This window comes from Lytechinus variegatus, chromosome 16, assembly GCF_018143015.1.
Source record: "Lytechinus variegatus isolate NC3 chromosome 16, Lvar_3.0, whole genome shotgun sequence".
NCBI lineage: Eukaryota > Metazoa > Echinodermata > Echinoidea > Temnopleuroida > Toxopneustidae > Lytechinus > Lytechinus variegatus.
Window position 1 is genome coordinate 27,076,104 of NC_054755.1, and position 19,482 is coordinate 27,095,585.

At 34.6% G+C, this 19,482-nt stretch overlaps 1 protein-coding gene across 3 annotated transcripts in view; it reads right to left on the reverse strand.

Annotated features, from left to right (window-relative positions):
• Positions 1 to 398: 398 nt before the first annotated feature.
• LOC121429663 (run domain Beclin-1-interacting and cysteine-rich domain-containing protein-like) overlaps positions 399 to 19,482 on the reverse strand; it is a 53,754-nt gene continuing 34,670 nt past the window's right edge. The window contains exons 9-21 of one of the 3 annotated variants that reach the window (XM_041626811.1): positions 18,869 to 18,931; positions 16,701 to 16,814; positions 15,992 to 16,188; positions 15,224 to 15,292; positions 14,355 to 14,428; positions 13,636 to 13,700; positions 12,897 to 13,135; positions 11,978 to 12,039; positions 11,273 to 11,275; positions 6,649 to 6,802; positions 4,614 to 4,704; positions 1,212 to 1,287; positions 399 to 547 (exon numbers count right to left, since the gene is read on the reverse strand). In XM_041626811.1, the coding sequence (XP_041482745.1) occupies positions 481 to 547; positions 1,212 to 1,287; positions 4,614 to 4,704; positions 6,649 to 6,802; positions 11,273 to 11,275; positions 11,978 to 12,039; positions 12,897 to 13,135; positions 13,636 to 13,700; positions 14,355 to 14,428; positions 15,224 to 15,292; positions 15,992 to 16,188; positions 16,701 to 16,814; positions 18,869 to 18,931 (1,274 nt within the window). In that variant the 3' untranslated portion in view covers positions 399 to 480. The remainder of the gene's footprint in view (positions 548 to 1,211; positions 1,288 to 4,613; positions 4,705 to 6,648; positions 6,803 to 11,272; positions 11,276 to 11,977; positions 12,040 to 12,896; positions 13,136 to 13,635; positions 13,701 to 14,354; positions 14,429 to 15,223; positions 15,293 to 15,991; positions 16,189 to 16,700; positions 16,815 to 18,868; positions 18,932 to 19,482) is intronic. The other 2 variants (XM_041626813.1, XM_041626812.1) reach the window with 2 other exon arrangements.

Below are 19,482 nucleotides of genomic sequence, written 5' to 3' on the forward strand. Positions count from 1 at the left end.
TTAGAAATTTTGCTCCATGTGCCATGTTTAGCCTTCTGAACATTGTTTGGCTCATCATGCCACTGATCCGACCTTGAAGCGGCCCATATTTTAACCATGCAAATCTGGGGCCATCTTATAAAGAGTTGCGATCGATACGACTAAATGCAACTATGGAAAGCAAGCAAAGTCAACATATAAAATGCATGATTGTTCAAAGAAATTTCAAGATATGAATGTATATCCATAAATTCATTGATTTCTTGACAATTTGGTGTGTTCTCCTTTGTTTACAAAGGACATTTTGCAAATTTCCTTTAAAAAAAATTATGACACTTATGGATTTCCATAGAGTTACGATCGATTGGATAAATCGTAACTCTGTGTAAGACGGGTTCCTAGTCCCCCTAGGTGTTGATATGGTCTTAGGTATGAGTCACGAGGATGAATTCCCGCCATGGGTATTGGAGGTGAGATGGATAAACATCATTAGAGTCACTGTTAGCTGGAGGATGAACTCGGCGTATCTTCATCGCTGGTTTCCGTCTTCACTGCGCTCACACCACGTCTAATGAGAAAAAGGACAAATGAACACATATTAGACTTCAAGAAAACCAAGCTTGATATAAAGTGATTTTTCACTCTATTCTGATATAATGAATTCTCATTATACATGTAGTTCTTGGAAAAAAGGATAAACACATGGGTGATAGTATAAAAATACCAATAAAAAAGTTTTAAAATGAAAGGGGGCTGGTTTCAATGACTACATGACGATAAACTGTACTACAACACAGGAACTCTGGATGAACTCATTATATTGTTTATTATTTTTTGTATATACATGTATCTGGTTTAAGTATAGGAAATTGTAATGATCTAATTTCAGCATTTCATTGAATCTCTCCTCTAATAAACAGAGACATAAGCATACAATATATATCATTGCATTTATCTGTATATATTTTTTATTGGAATTGAAAATAAACGAATTGAATATCTTAGCAACATGATTTTGACAGTGATGTACATGTATTGTTTCCTCCTAAACTGGACTATTACTAATTATCATAGACAGTTACCACATGTATTCAAAATACATAAAATCTCTTATCATATATTTGTTTTTGTGCATTCACCATGCTGGGGGGAAATGTGCAAAACCCTCCATACACATCAAAATATTGCATATTTACAGCAAGGTATATCTACTGAAAAAAAGCTGGCATTACCTTGCTAGGATGCGTTCACACTTGGGGCACTTGCTTTCTTTCAGGAAACATACCGTATGATAACAGGCCCAGCATTCTAAAAAAAAAAAACATGACATAACAATGATGAACATGAAATATTCATATTGTATTAGATGGCTCAGAATTGGATACTTCTGGGGCCTGTCTTACAAAAAGTTGTGATTTATCCGATCAATTACAACTATAGAAAGCCAGCAACGTCAACATCTAAGATACACGTTTGCTTAAAATATCTAGAGGTTTATTCATACATTCACTGTTTTCTTGATAATTCGCCATGCTTCCTTTTGATTTTGAAGGACATTGAGCAAATTTCCTACACAAAATTTCATGACTATGCTTAAGATTGATCGGATCAATCGGAACCCTTCGTAAGATGGGCCCCCGAAGAGTTGGGACAAATAGGGCCAATAATGCACAAATCGAGGACGAGTGAAACATTGGTCCTAATGAGTGGAATATTTCTGGTATTCCATGTACTTTTTAATGTTTCCAGTTTTGGCTGTTTATGGAATGAATGAGAAACAAACTAGTAAAATATCCAAAGCACCAACCCTCCCACTAATGCATCTCATCTTTAAAGGAAAAGTCCACCCCAACAAAAACTTGATTTGAATAAAAAGAGAAAAATTCAACAAGCACAACACTGAAAATTTTATCAAAATCGGATGTAAAATAAGAAAGTTATGGCATTTTAAAGTTTCGCTTATTTTCAGCAAAATAGTTATATGAACGAGCCAGTTACATCCAAATGAGAGGGTTGATGACATCACTCACTCACTATTTCTTTTGTATTTTATTATATGAAATATTTTGATTTTCTCGTCATTGTCATGTAAAATGAAGTTTCATTCCTCCCTAAACACGTGGAATTCCATTATTTTAACATTTTGTGCTTCAGGCAAGGAGGTCCTAATTGTCAAATTCGTACAAATTGAAATATTGTATAATTCAAACAATAAAAAACAAAAGAAATAGTGAGTGAGTGACATCATCGACTCTCTCATTTGGATGTAACTGGCTCGTTCATATAACTATTTTGTTGAAAATAAGCGAAACTTTGAAATGTCATAACTTTCTTATTTTACATCCGATTTTGATGAAATTTTCAGCATTGTGCTTGTCTGATTTTTCTCTATTGATTCAAATCAACATTTTTCTGAGGTGGACTTGACCTTTAAATGTAGAACTATCAATGTCTGAAATTGGAAAATGCATGAAAGAGGTGTTTAATATCCTGAAACTAAGATGGTTTTATTGATTAAGCATAATCAATAAATTGATAGGATAAAGTGATAGAAAAAAATACAAATTTTTAAAGATAAATACCAGTTGTGGTTACAATCTAAAGATGAATTTGAACAGAATCCAATTACATTACCACAAAAGTGTTATATGTATCATTAAAAAATATTTACCATCTAAAGATGAATTTGAACAGAATCCAATTACATTACCACAAAAGTGTTATATGTATCATTAAAAAATATTTACCATCTAAAGATGAATTTGAACAGAATCCAATTACATTACCACAAAAGTGTAATATGTATCATTAAAAAATATTTACCATCTAAAGATGAATTTGAACAGAATCCAATTACATTACCACAAAAGTGTAATATGTATCATTAAAAAATATTTACCATCTAAAGATGAATTTGAACAGAATCCAATTACATTACCACAAAAGTGTTATATGTATCATTAAAAAATATTTACCATCTAAAGATGAATTTGAACAGAATCCAATTACATTACCACAAAAGTGTTATATGTATCATTAAAAAATATTTACCATCTAAAGATGGATTTGAACAGAATCAAATTACATTACCACAAAAGTGTAATATGTATCATCAAAAAATATTTACCATCTAAAGATGAATTTGAACAGAATCCAATTACATTACCACAAAAGTGTAATATGTATCATTAAAAAATATTTACCATCTAAAGATGAATTTGAACAGAATCCAATTACATTACCACAAAAGTGTTATATGTATCATTAAAAAATATTTACCATCTAAAGATGAATTTGAACAGAATCCAATTACATTACCACAAAAGTGTAATATGTATCATTAAAAAATATTTACCATCTAAAGATGAATTTGAACAGAATCCAATTACATTACCACAAAAGTGTAATATGTATCATTAAAAAATATTTACCATCTAAAGATGAATTTGAACAGAATCCAATTACATTACCACAAAAGTGTAATATGTATCATTAAAAAATATTTACCATCAAAAGATGAATTTGAACAGAATCCAATTACATTACCACAAAAGTGTTATATGTATCATTAAAAAATATTTACCATCTAAAGATGAATTTGAACAGAATCCAATTACATTACCACAAAAGTGTAATATGTATCATTAAAAAATATTTACCATCTAAAGATGAATTTGAACAGAATCCAATTACATTACCACAAAAGTGTAATATGTATCATTAAAAAATATTTACCATCTAAAGATGAATTTGAACAGAATCCAATTACATTACCACAAAAGTGTAATATGTATCATTAAAAAATATTTACCATCTAAAGATGAATTTGAACAGAATCCAATTACATTACCACAAAAGTGTAATATGTATCATTAAAAAATATTTACCATCTAAAGATGAATTTGAACAGAATCCAATTACATTACCACAAAAGTGTAATATGTATCATTAAAAAATATTTACCATCTAAAGATGAATTTGAACAGAATCCAATTACATTACCACAAAAGTGTTATATGTATCATTAAAAACTATTTACCAAATGATTCTGGTAAAAAAAAATTAAATGGCTGAGAAATTGACAAAACAAGCATGGCATTCTAGCCATACATGTATGTTGGGTCTTTTTTTCATGCAATAATAATACACTGTCCAACATGTGCTTATCTGTGTTGGCAATCTTCAGTGTGGTCATTCTTTTCACCTTAGATTTGATTTCACAGAATTAGGTTAGGTAGTTAAAAGGCAAATGTAAGGTGTGGTAACAGTCTCAAAATGAGTTTGAAGAGAAAATAATAAGATGACCACCCAAGCATTTGTATGTATGAATAAAAGTATTTGCTCAATGGCTCTTTAAGAAAATGCATAATTGCTAGCAATTGAGCAAAATGGGCACAGCATTCCATTAAATGTCAAGTCTTTTCGAGGGAATATTTTTACAATGTCCCACATATACGTTTCTGCGTCAGTGATCTTCAGAGCTTTCGGTTTTCAGCTAAGATTTCATGATTTTGCAAAGTAATATGTTAATGTACCAGATATACAGTAGATCTATGATGATATGTGAAGATTCACCTCATTCTTAAAGACACTCTCATGAAATAATTGTTTCCCGCAAATACATTTAAACTTACCTAAACACTGGAAAGTAGAGTTGAGTTGGAATGGAAAGATGATCTCATCTTTATTGCACAATTCACAAACAAAGCCCTTGGCTTGACACAACTGAAATAGACAAATTTAATAATAAGAGATACATGTAAAGTAGAATCCCCTTCATACGATCATCTGAATGCTCTCCGCCACATCAGCTAGGAGAGTAAATATGTAAAAAAAAAAAATACAGGCAACTATTGATGCCTTTGCCGTTGATATTAATTTCAGGAGGAAACTTGAATATCAAATAGCAGAGAGAAAGAAGTTGGGAGCCCACTTCAAAAAACTTTTCAACTGAAACTATAAGAAAGCAAATATAATAACAAGTGGAATGCCTCTGGCCGTCTCACCTGCATCATGCGGTTCAATATAGCAGCAGTGCTGACTTTGAAAACTACTCTAACTCGCACAAGATGTTCAGTGATACATGGTTACTCTTATGTCCACTTTTTATGAACTAGACCAATAAACTTACAGAGATATGATGGTTATTCAACAAAAAAACCCAACATGGCCAAAGTTCATTGACCTTACATGACCTTTGACCTTGATCATGTGACTTGAACTCGCACAGGATGTTCAGTGATACTTGATTACTCTTATGTCCAAGATTCATGAATCAGATCCATAAACTTTCAAAGTTATGATGGTAATTCAACAGATACACCCAATTGGGCCAAAGTTCATTGACCTTTGACCTTGGTCATGTGACCTGAAATGCGCACAGGATGTTCAGTGATACTTGATTACTCTAATGTCCAAGTTTAACGAACTAGACCAATAAAAATTCAAAGTTATGATGAGAATTCAACAGATACCCCCAATTCGGCCAAAGTTCATTGACCCTAAATGACCTTTGACCTTGGTCATGTGACATAAAACTCACGCAGGATGTTCAGTGATAATTGATTAACCTTATGGCCAAGTTTCATGAACTAGGTCCATATACTTTCTAAGTTATGATGTCATTTCAAAAACTTAACCTCAGGTTAAGATTTGATGTTGACGCCGCCGCCGTCGGAAAAGCGGCGCCTATAGTCTCACTCTGCTATGCAGGTGAGACAAAAATGTTTGTGCTTCTCTTTGTTATCTCTACTATGAAATTTCCTTTGGGAGTAGGTTATGAAATTCTAAATGCATAAAGCTACTTTCTGACATGTAATTGTGTGCATGTGGTTCAAGGCTGGTCGGTCATACAGTCACTCACTATATGAAACCACTAATCATAGAACAACTTGGCAATAGTCCGCAAGCCAGACCTTTGTTTTTCACAATTCCCATAGTGCATAATGCAGAGTCTGAAGTAGTGAGACTATATTAACTGTGTAGTGTGGCTGGCTCTTATTTGACACAGACAGGGTTTGGAGTCTAGTCTCCACTCCAGACGTGGCATAATTGGTAAAAGTCAAATTTGAGTTTGTGCTTACAGACTATCTTAACAATACCATTAAATGTACATTATGAAACTGCCACAAACATTTATTCAGTCAGTTCTATATTTACGAAACTGATAACCTCTGTCACATTTGCTCTACGGCGGCCGTACGGCAAGTCTGAAACAGCAATTTCAACATTTTTGTGTACCCGCAACATAATAGGTGATTTGAATAAAAATGAATAGAACGGCTGTTTTTGACTGGCCGCCTTAGGGCAAATGTGACCGAGGTACATGATTCAGTGTAAAACTACATTCATTCTGTAAATGCACCAAACACTGGAAACTTCAGTTGGAGCTAAGGCCAGTGAAATAACAATACTACACCTCGGAATAGATAACTCAATAGAGGGTGCTATACAATAACAAATGCCTATTATTCAGGGGTGTGAGTGGTCACAAATAAAAAGATCTGAAAAAAAGCTGAAGAGTGTTGAAAAAATCTGAAATAGAAAGAGCTCCCACACTTTTTGTAGAGGAAAGCCAAAAATAAGCTGAAAATCAAAACCAAAAAAATCTGAAATCAGCAAAAAATCTGAACTCTCTCACCCCTGATTATTATTATCATTATTCATTACCTGACACTGGCTAACATGAGTAACACCATCGAGGACCAGTTGAGCGAGGGCTTTCTCCATCTCCCCGCTGCGTACGTTGATAAGGTCACTTAACGAGTAGAGGTCAGGCTGGCCCATCCAGTGGCCGGGCTGACTGTCGTACGATGCTTTCAAACTGTAAAAAAATAATAAAACAAGTTTTGTAACATAATAGAGGTACACTTGCATAAGTTGATCTTTCAGGAAGTCAAATATTTTCCCAAGTCAAATCAGATTTGTAGACCAGATTATTCAAAACATTTCTTTTATACTGGTCACTTCTAAGTTGAAAATTATCCTAGTCAAATTTCTCTTAGTCAAAGTTTCTCCAAAGATGAACAGATTTCAGTGGTTCTAAAAAATCGACTTTAGGCTAAGTTATTTGTAATTAGAATAATAAAGATGATCATATTGGGTATTTTTCGATCACACATATCCCTTCAAGATCCTGGCTAAGCTTTATGTTTTGTCACATCATTTCTAAATTCTAATGATCTTTATCAAGAGAACTGACATCAAACTTTCACACAAAATAAAAAAAGACAGTGTACCGATCATGCATAACTCAAGCTACAAGAATCTATACAATTTAACAAGTGGTCAATTCCATTGTGACTTATGGGACATTTGATACTTTTTTCCACATAACTGAGGTGCATATCTGAAATAGTAGCTGCACAAACATGGATTTACTTTATTAAACTGAAAGAAGAATACTTAAACTTACTATATACAAAAATGTATGCTTTCAGCTTGGTTGCATAGGGTGCTAGATATTCAGAAATGTCATTGTGACTTATGGGACATTGATGGACCACACAAATTGGGCTCTTTTGTTCAAAGTGCCATATCTATCTCAGTTTTATGACAATGTTTTTAGATTTGGGCTTGGAGATTAACTAGTGATAGGGCTCACTAACAGTACTTGAATTGGACTTGATTCATTTCATTTGTTTCAGTAGTTGTGTGCAATCGTGTGTGACTTATGGGACAAGTGAATGTGACTGATGGGACCCTATCTCATTTCATGGAATTAACATTTCCTCGCGATGACTTTTTAAGTCAAACTTAATTTCAGCATGAATAAATATTTCCTAATAAGATGACACCCTTAATAATTCATGCCATTGTGTCAGAAATAAATTCAACAAAGGGCAGAAACATCTTTTCACGCAGTTCATTTATATAAAGGGAACATTTACCAAAAAAAGGCTTCCTAACTTGTCATCAAGTTTTAAGAACTGTAATCAAATAAGTAGAAAATAATCAATAAACAATTACAATCATAAATATTTAGCAAACAGATGAAAAATGAACAATTAGAAAGAATGTACACACTTTCAATTGTGACTGATGGGACATAATGATATGACATATTTGTTACAGATAGGACAAATAAATGTTGATTTTCTCTATCTGTCTCATACAGTATGGTAAGAAAATGACCTTTACACTACAGTGTATTACATGTGAGAAATTAAGACATTAATGCTGCCATGAAGTAAATCAATATTCTTGTTAATATACTCTCTTTTGTGTCAAATGCTCATATTTTTCATTAGCTGTTGTCTGTTGATGTTTATGATAAAACAGATGGATATCAGTGCACAGGCAAATTTTTGACAAAAAATATTAAAATTTTGGCATAAATTCTTTTAAAAAAATTCATTAACTGGACTGTCTAGAAAACAGTTGCAATCGCTTTCTACTATCTAAACTGCATGTACATGTATACTTGTATAGTAAAAAGTGTATTCATTTACATGGAAGATTTATCATTGTCTGTGCAAAAAATATGAAAATAATTGATTTTCATGAAAAATCCAAGATGGCTGCCAAAATTGCCAATTTGGAACCCCATGGGACACGATTTGACAAAGGGAACATCAAGATTCATTAACTATACACTTCAGGCAATACAAAAAATGTTGGTTAAAAAATATACCATGGGGATGCACCCCATCACAACTTCTTTTTTTGCCAGCTGCTTGGGTTGATATGTCATCTCTTTCATAGAAATTCTGAATGCCTGTAAGGACATCATCATTTGTAGAGTACCAAAGTGATGTTAGTTGTCATGGTGTAATGGCGGCCTGGTTCTAAACAAAATAACCTGGGGCCATTTCATAAAGCTGTTGTAAGTTAGGAGCAACTTTTCAGAATGACTAGTGATCCTTATATGCTAAAACATTGCCAATTTATGATGACATTTACCACAAGGATCATCGGTCGTTCTTAAAGTCGCTCTTAAGTTACGAAAAGTTTTATGAACCAGTGCCCTTTTACGACTATCAGAATGATGGTAACAACCAAGGACAACACAAATCATTATTTTTGCAAATACAAATGTGTAAGACGATCATGCAGCTGCGACTAGGTTTAGAACCGGCGATTCGATGTTCATGACATTATGACACCACCCTTTGGTCCTCTTTAAATGCGCATGTTCCTTTCTATTGGCAGGCGGCAGGAATGATTCTGAGGAAACTTGATTGCAAGCTTCTGAACAATTTTTTGGCATTTACAGGGGCTTTAATAGCTCTGCTCATGGTAGCCTTAAATGCATCTGAGGACTGGTGCTCTTATTTTGACAGGATCCAGAGGGTCGCTCAACTACAAAATTTGTGACTGATGGGACATTGACATAGGTTTTAATAGTTTCCATGGAACTACGTGTATATACCAAGTTCACATCATATGTAAAACAGTTGATGCACACTCTAAGGGGACAAGAAAACCAAGAGAATGATCTGGACCTAAAAAATGACTAAAAGCTAGGGTGAAACAAACCCAATTCACCTGCACTCAGCTTTGCATTTTAGCGATCATATTCAGTTTTCTCCTTCTTTCTGGACTGGGCACACAATGCAAACTTATTTTTTGTTGTTCAATGCACTGCCTTTGATATTCAGACTGTTTTTTCTGACAGTCAGCATACTGTTCTCCAGCTTTTAAGCATTCTTGTCTCTCTCTTTGCTGTCATGGACAGCTTTAAGGTGGCATGGTTTACGAACTGTATATGTGACTTATGGGACATGTGACTTATGGGACTGAAATGTATGTCCCCCCAGTATAGCTATTTCAAGTCCAATACAGATGCAGCTTGATTTGTTGAAGCAAGCATGTACTATGGTAGATAAAAAAGTCCAATACTTGTCTCCAGGAGCCTCTGGCAGCATATGAGGGAAACTTAATGCTCAAAACTGTGACTTATGGGACATCAAACATACATACCTTGAAATGTATTTTGTGCCTCATAGTTTCACTGCAGCGTGTAAAACAATAAAGCTAATGGTAAATTATTGCTTGGAGGTCACATGGACAGTGGGATTTTTCATCAGCACCCTTTGCTTGCCAGGAGCCAAGGATGGGTGAAAGTTGTACATTTTCTATGAAATCTTAGTACCACAATGCAACAGAGTGTACATTGCGTATTTTATGAATGAATGAGGGTATAGTAAATATAAGTGTGTTTTTGTAAACCTTAAACTGTATACTTATAAACAGTATAAACAAAATTGCTCCGAAAAGAAATTTTTGAAAATGGAAAAATGCAACATTTGGCTGGAATTGACCAAGTACAAATTATAAGATTACAAAATACCAAACCCTTCATTTCATGAGTGCCCCTAAAAGGCAATAATTCATTCAATACATGTAGGGAGGCTTGCCTAAATGTTCTTTTTTTTGCTAGGACATGATTTGTTCTGTACATATTCCACTGATGAACTGTTTTCATGGAACCCTTGACCAATGGCTGCTATATAAATCTGGTTTGAATATTATGCTCATGGCAATTTAATGAACGATAAATCTAACGACGTTTTCACCATTTTAATCAAGCAGACAAGAATTTCATATCCACACTTTCTACGAAAAACAAAGATTAATCACAACCATTCATTTGTTTAACTGGATTCCAACACACAGCTTGAATAAATGATAATAATCATAATAACAAAAAATAACTCATATGTGAAAGCTACATGTAGTGTCTTGATTAAGGACATTAGTGCTGTAACAGAACACCGAGAAATAATAAATGCACCACAATTACAGTAATAACCAAGATATGTTGCTATTATTAAATACATCTAAAGACACATGTGGTCATTTTCTGGGGTTCGAGGAAATTTACATGTAGCTAATAGAAACAGAATCAATAAAAATAGTTTCAAACAGAGAGAACAATCTTTTTAAATTTTCAATTTCCTTCAAAAAACCCAGAAAATTAAAAAAAAAGTTTTCCCTTGAAACAAATCTAAAAAGATATTGGAAATAATTTTAAAAATTGTCCATGATTATGATTTGATGTTTAATTATCTTCGCAAAATAGAACTGGGGGGGGGCACTTTTGTCTAATATATCAAAATATCACTGAGAGTAGTAGTTTTGGCTCCGTTTTGCTGTAATACAATATCTTCTTGTTTTTGGTTGTTTTTATTTTGTTTTTTCTTGATACATGAAAAACACCTATTTCCTCAAACCACTTGGAATTTAACAATATATACATGCATAAGCACATCCAAACACATGAATAAACAAGCATGGTAGACACATATAATGTATCATTCTACAGAGATAATGTACAAGCAGAGCATCTCACCTTCTGAACGAGTCCAAAATTCATGTGATAAAATTGGGATTGAAAATGTTAACTCAATGGATAGATAAGTCAAATACAAAATGAAATTGAACCAACAGACAAAAAAAAATGGTAGATGGGTGTCTTTCATACCATAATTTTTTTTTAGAGGATGATGTAACAAATTTTTTCATTGTATTTGAATAAAAAATAGGCTGAACCCATGCCCATTAATACATATACCCAATAATGCATACCCATTCATACACATATCATAGCCATATCCAAGTATACCCTTTCACTAAAGAAATAAAATCAGAAATGTATTTTAAACATAAACAATTACCACTCAATCTTCACAGATAAAGTGTGATATTCAAAGTGTACAATACACATGTTGTTAAACTTGGCAAATTTTATGGCATGAACTTGTTAAGTTTAGCAGAAACCATTCTATTGGGGGAAAAATACAGACTGCATGGCAATAAAAACCTCTCGCATAAACAAGGTGAACATTCCATTTTATTGTCGAAAATGTGCAACGACTTTATTAGAAGGAATATTCAATACATGTAGCTTAATGTACAACCATAATACAATTGCACAATAATGGAGAATTGAATTACACGACACACCCTTGTGTTTCAGATCTTCACCATCATCACAGTCCCAAATGGTTAAGAAAATGTTATTTTAATAAACATAAGACAAGGTTAATCCACTCACCTGTCGCACAGTCTACACGTCTTCAGGAAATCTTTCAGGAAGAATAATTGTGTTCGCAAATCCTGTGTATTAATATAAATAAGGTAAAATAGCATAATCAGCATTCAATCTCTATCTACATAAACATGTATATTCATTATTAAGAACCATACTTTAAAGAGGTAATTGCATTATATTAATCCTTTTCATACAATAATGTTCTTTCAAAACATATTGACAGCATTTTCCATGGAAGCTTAACTTCAACCATAATGATATTTTTAAATATTTTCCTTAACTCTATATTTCTATAAGGGTGGGATTAACCTCAATAGCTTGCATTTACTTGACTTTCCTGTAGAGGGTCAGGTTCATGTTAACCACATGAAAGACCAAATCAGCCTGGATTTTGGACAACCTTTTCCTCATATGATGCCTGAAAGCGAATATTTCCATAAACTCTGCATTTTTTCTTTTAGAAGAGTAGGATTTATCCCGACAGCCTGCACACAAGCATGTGTGAATTTCTTATAGAAGAATGGAACTTGTCTACTAAATTGAAGATATAATCACCCTGGCTCTTGGAGATAATAAACATAAGCCAAACACTGGGGAGCTTTCGTTCCGCAACATACGACAGGTTCCAGAACAGAGACAAATATATTGCCAAATGCCCTACATGATAAAGAACAATCCAGAAGTCTTTGTTGAAAATTTTTGAATCAAAGTTGCAGTTTCCTTCTTAACTCTGGACAAAAGTCATAGTTGCACTTTTTCGTCATCTCCGATAAAACTGCTGTTCCGGTTCAGTAATTGCCGATAAAGGCCTCCCAGCTGTTCTTTGTCATTTGACGGGCATTTTCAAGGCATCTACTGTATTCTTGAATATGTCTTGCGTCGCGGAGCAAAATCTCCCTATTTGTATCCGGACATGACTAACCTTGACAGCCTGCATTTGCTTGACTTTCCTGTAGAGAATCGGGTTGACGTCTACCACATTGAAGACCGGATCAGTCTGGATCTTGGACAGGAGCTCTTGCGAGAAGTTGGACACCGGGTAACGACTGAAATCCCACTTCCTGAGGATTCGACTAGGGATGGGGGAGGATGCGTTGGTATGGCAGCACTGGCAGAAGTACTTTCCCAGGTACTCGCAGTACCGCAACCGCTTCAGGAAACCTGATAGGGATGAAAGACGATGATGGAGAAATGGTCTTTCATAGTTTCTTGTATTTTCTTTTTTTTTATGGAAGTTTTTACTCCAAGACTTATGGAAGGTTCAAGAACAAAAAAATGTATTGCCAAATATTCATGATGAAGAACAACCAAGAAGTCTTTGCCAAAAATTGGTGAATCAAAACGGCAGTTTCATCCTTGATTCTGTACGAATGACATATTTGCAATTTTTCATCAGCTTTAAAACTTAGGATGAGAATGCTAATTCCATTTCACCAACTTTCGACAAAGACCTCCCAGCTGTTCTTTTATTTTGATGGGCACTTTCAATTCATATACATATGTTCTTGAACCCTTGGTACGTCGTGGGGCGAAAACTCCCTTCAGACATTAGGATGTAATTGCCGAGTTTGTGCACGACTATGGAAAGCCAGTCACACCATCATCTTTAATTCATACAACCATTCAATGTGATTGCAAGGAAAAAGAATGGAAGATCTTACCCCTTTCTGCCTTCATTCCACAACCGGCACAGCGGAAGTTCTGCTTGGCAATGAGCTGTTTCCGTCTGGAAGGAAAAGAATGAGAACGTATTAATCAATCTTAAAAAACGCAAAATTGAACATGTTGACCACTGAATACATGTATTATTTTTTCTGTGGTCATGGTGTCTGTTTGATATACATGGAGCTATACGGAAGGTCACACATTTGAAACTGATATGGCACCCACGTTAAAGCAGTTAAAGTTGACCATCTTTTGAGGACATTATTCCTAAATATCACAAGAGAAATTCCAAAGCTCACATTATTTATTCCCCTGTTTAGATGACCGGGTTGATAATAATTATACGTGAACTGCTTAACTCTTATTGTGCCATTCACTGTAATCAGCAAGTGCCATTTTTTCAGAGAGTCTATATGCAATTGTTTTATTTATAAAGAAAAAGGGAATCACTCCTGAGACAATAATGTTGAACCTCTTGACCATAAGCTGAACTGAACGATGAAATCACTCGTGCACGCAATGCACTCCTCAAAATGCAATAGGCATAACAATAGCTGTATGACCATTGCATGAAAATGTGTTTGTTGCACTCCAGTGGATGCGCAGATATGTGTTCATGGCATGTTAAGGGTTAAAGACACCTGTATAAATCCGATGTATGAGGTACGATATAAACATGGAATATTAATAGTATTGAATGATTCTCTATACTTACTTTGGAGGAGGGTGAATACTGAACACTATTTGAGGTCGAGGAGGGGCCCACTCAAGGTTTCCACGGAGACGCATCTATGTGAAAATCATAAAAACACAGAAAGAAGCATTAGACAACATACACTCAGAACTGTTTCATAAGTATTGCAGTATACACAACCTCATCTATCCAAAGCTATTAATCTCAGAAATACATGTAGACAATATTTTGAATATCACGTCTATACTTTGAATATCACAAGGAGGCACGATAGCTCAGTCGGTAGAGCGGGGGTTTTGGATTCTGGTGACCCGGTTCAATTCCCACTTGGTGCGCTACTGCTCTTTGTTAAGGCATTTAGATCCTCATTACCAGGTCCCTCGAAGAGGACATTAAGCTGTCGGTCCTCTGGTTGCTTGCTTACAAGCATTCATGCTTTCTTAGCAATCAGGTAAAAAATCACCACCACCATATTGAAATATTCCTCCATTTAATGAATCAGGTTAATCACAGAAGAGTGAAATAATAATCAAATTGTTTAATTCAAACTATTTGATGTATTTCCTTACTAGGGCAAAATGACAAATTCGTGAGGAAGAATAAGCAGTGGCATTGAAGAATTAATTTTCCAATTATTAATATCATTCAATTACAATAAATATGAAAAAATACAGACACACTACATTAGCAGCTCAGCTAATAGGTACCCTGGATTAATTACAGCTATCACTTTTGTTATCATCATAATTATTATCATTGCTGTAGTTGTTGTTATCAATATTATCATTTATTATTATGAGTGCTGTTATTACTTTAATTACTATTAAAATTTGTGTTACTACAAATCTACATTGTTCATAACATTGTACATAAGATCACATCGTACTCACATTTTTATAGAGGTCAGCATTTTCACCATCATCAGGAGATATGGGAACTGACTTGGGTAAAGGCAAGAGCTGCAAGATAGAATTACATTCAATTAGAACCAAAGAACACCCAGATTAACACAAGATGTAGAGAAGACAGAATAGCGGCCCAATTTTGAAATTAAAGTAAATTTTTATGAGAGTATTGAGACATGGAACATATTACTTTGTTTAGTTCTAAATCATCGTATAAATTAAATCTGTGACTATGCAACCATACTTAACATTATATAATAATAAAGAATAGAATATCCAGTCATGATGACTTCATAGCAATCATACGATTGGCTACGATTTGAAATCAACTTGGCTTTTACTACAAAATAAAGGCTTGCAATCATTTTAAATTCATTATATTAGTATATAAACATTTAATTTGAACCTCCAATAAAAAGATACTTTCTATTCCCATTTTCAGAAAATTAGCAAATATATAATTTGTTCCAAAATCGGAACAGTCGTAAGGTGTGCGGAGGACTGATTCCTTGACACTTGTTCCGCCGTAAATTCCAGAAACTACAAGAATGGCCAACTTCAACCCTGGATATAACTCTATGCACTACCTAAAACCTAACGTAAAACCCTAGTGCAACCCTAAACCTGCATCTAAGATAAATTAGAGCCCGGAACAATTGTCACTGGAGCGAATGTCGTGTCACCCTTTACTATCTCAGACAAAATTAAGACCAACTGCTTTAAAGCCATGTGAATATAAATGATTTGTCATACCTGTTGTGGGGCATCTTTTTCAGACACCAACCATTCTAATTCCGATGCAGCCGGGAGCTGTCGGAAAGAGAACTTCTTGATGAGGGAAAGTGCTATGGATTCCGCAGAGAGTTGGTGGGACGAGGAAGGCTCTATCTTAGTAAGTGGTATGACTGTCTCGATGGGGTGCATCTTGTTCGCTTTCTTCAGATCGGCATCTGAAATTGAAATTACAAAGTTAGAATTCATTTGTCTAATGCAAAGAACACATATGAAGGGAACCCATTGGTAAAGTGTTTTTGAAAGAGTTACATGTATGTTTGGGGAATACAATAAAATTTAGCATAAGTTTTGTATGTTAACTTGCATTATGTTGTCGAATTATAGCCATGTACTTTTGACAATCAAATGCCTCAAATTGGTAATCAACATCTGGCTAACATTCGATTGGTGCAAAAGGTTGCCGATTGTTTGTAAACTGATCGAAAGCATCGCATATGAAGAGTTTTACTCCCCGGTGGGTGTTTCATAAAGCTGCTCGTAAGATACGAATGACTTTACGCACGACTGGTTGTGATCCTTTCTTGTGCTATGTGATATCGCTATACAATTGATTTATGACCTAAGAACATGTTCCAGTCGTGCGAAACTTTACGAACAGCTTTATGAAACAACCACCAGCCCTAGAAGAGTCGGAACCACTACACCAAGAGATCATAGATCCTCTCACCTGAATAAAGCGAGCCAAGTGATGCAGTCAGACCTTTCGTCTTCATAGCAACCAGATTGGTGTCCAAAGAAGTATCCGTCACTACAAAGTCCTCTGCTTCTTCCATGGATTCCTCTGTGGTTGCAAGAAACAGAAACATGATCATTCAAAGTGGAGAAAGAGAGGTAGAGAGGGTGTGTATGTATGTGTGTGTGGGGATAGAGAGGGGAGAGAGAATAATGAGAGGGAGAGTGGGAACAGAAGAGAGAGAGAATGAATTAATGATGAAAGAGACAGTGTGTGTGTGTGCATGTGAGGATATCCGAGGGTGCGTGTGTTTGTGTTACGGTAGAGAGATAAATAATGTAAGAGCAAAATAGGGAACACAAGAAAGAGAGAGAGAGGGGAGGGGGGATCGAGATTGAGACAGATAGAGACATTGTGTGTACATGTGAGTGTGTATGTATTAGTGTGAAATTATTGAGGGGGAGAGGGAAAGAGGAGCAAGATAGGGAACAGAAGAAAGAGAGAGGGGGGGGGGGAGAATGTGAGAAAGAGACGGACAGAGAGAGAGAGGTTCGTGAATACAGATCCACATACACACAGTACATATATCTAATGAAATCTTGGGTAATTCCTTGATTTACAAACATGCACAGGTCCAGTGTAAATGCATAATATTACACAACAACACATACATGTACATGTAAATACAACTTTGTAAAAATTCCATAAGAAACCAGTAGAAACACATACATGTAAAAGGTTATAAAGAAAATATGTTAAACTGCAAGGTGTGTATACAACTGAGTAATTCATTACCTGTAAGCTCATAAACAACATAATATCTACATGTATGTACGGTGCAGTAATGGCATCACAAAAGATTCAAATAGTCCGTTTACATGTATGTAGAATTTACAGTACTTTATGAGCATCATGTTAGTCAATCATACATGTAATAATATGTATGCAATAGTACATTACAATAGAATGTAAATCCTTATTATTACAAGCAATGTTGTTCTCATTGGTATCAATGTCATCATGATTATCATCAATATCATCATCATCATCATCATCATTAAATATATATCATTGTTCATTATCATAATTATTACCACTGTTATTATTATCATTACATTTTTTTATCATAATTACTACGGTATTATCATTAAAGGACAAGTCCACCCCAACAAAATCTTAAATTGAATAAAAAGAAACAACTTCAACAAGCATAACACTGAAAATTTCATCAAAATCGGATGTAAAATAAGAAAGTTATGGCATTTTAAACTTTCGCTTCACAAAACAGTTACATGTATATGCACATCTTGGTCGGTATGCAAATAATAATAATAATCCGCTTTTATATAGCGCTTAATACATCGGAACGACGTGTCTAAGCGCTTTATTATTACCCCGGTCATCGGATTCAATCAGCCATTCCCGTAAACAACGTGTGCACATCCTCCACTCCCTGGGGAGTATTCCAGTCAGTCGCCGGTGAGGCGCACACAGTACTGGACAAGCTACAATGACTTTCACATCCTACCGGGTACTCATTTAGCACCTGGGTCGAGAGTGGCAAAGTGTGGATTAACGCCTTGCCAAAGGACGCCAGACCGTGGTGGAGGAATTGCTGACATCACTCACTCACTATTTCTTTTGTATTTTATTATATGAAATACTTTTATTTTCTCGTCATTGTCATGTGAAATGAAATTTCATTCCTCCCTGAACACGTGGAATTCCATTATTTTAACATTTTGTGCTTCAGGCAAGGAGGTCCTAATCGTCAAATTCGTAAAAATTTAAATAGTGTATAATTCAAACAATAAAAAACAAAAGAAATAGTGAGTGAGTGACATCATCACTCTATCATTTGGATGTAACTGGCTCGTTCATATAACTATTTTGTTAAAAATAAGCGAAACTTTTAAATGTCATAACTTTCTTATACATGTACATCCGATTTTTATGAAATTTTCAGCATTGTACTTGTCTGATTTTTCTCTATTGATTCAAATCAATGATTTTCTGAGGTGGACTTGACCTTTAATATCATAACTTTTTACTGCGCTTTCCCCATTATGTTCAAGTCAATTTAGGGCAAATGGAACTAAATGTGACAATACCAAACAGGGATAGACAATGAGGGATCGGATAAAACCGTACATTCAACGAACCTGAATCGGACAGAAATTGGGGTGAATCCGTGCCATCGTGCTCTGGGCTCCAAATATCACAATCTACATATCAAACATGTAATGGTTTCACAGGACAAACATGCACACAACAAAATGAGGAATACATGACATGTACACAAGGGGAAGAGGAAAGTGATGAGAATACGAAAGACAGAAAATGACATGGGTGTACATGGTGATGAAGAGAGACAAAGAACATATACAGTAAAATAAAAACACAAAAAGAGTTCGAAATAATGATATAGAAAGCACAGAGGAGTTACGGAGTATACATGGATGACATTTACAAGGAAAGAAACAAGGAATTACTTAGTAAGTTCAAATACATTAATGCAATTATCAGTACACCAAAATGCCATTGGTATTAAAAAGGAATCAAATTTTGAAACAGTTACTGCATAGCATGCATGAACATTCCACACAGATCATCAATTACTTTTTCATAATCACGGAATAAATAATTTTGTTATGGCATTATCAAATATAAATCAATTAATATTGAAATAATGTACATGTAGATGTTATGACAAATGGAAGGCAATGAAGCAACACAAGAGAATGTTCACTTCAATGTAGAAAATAACAACAATCCA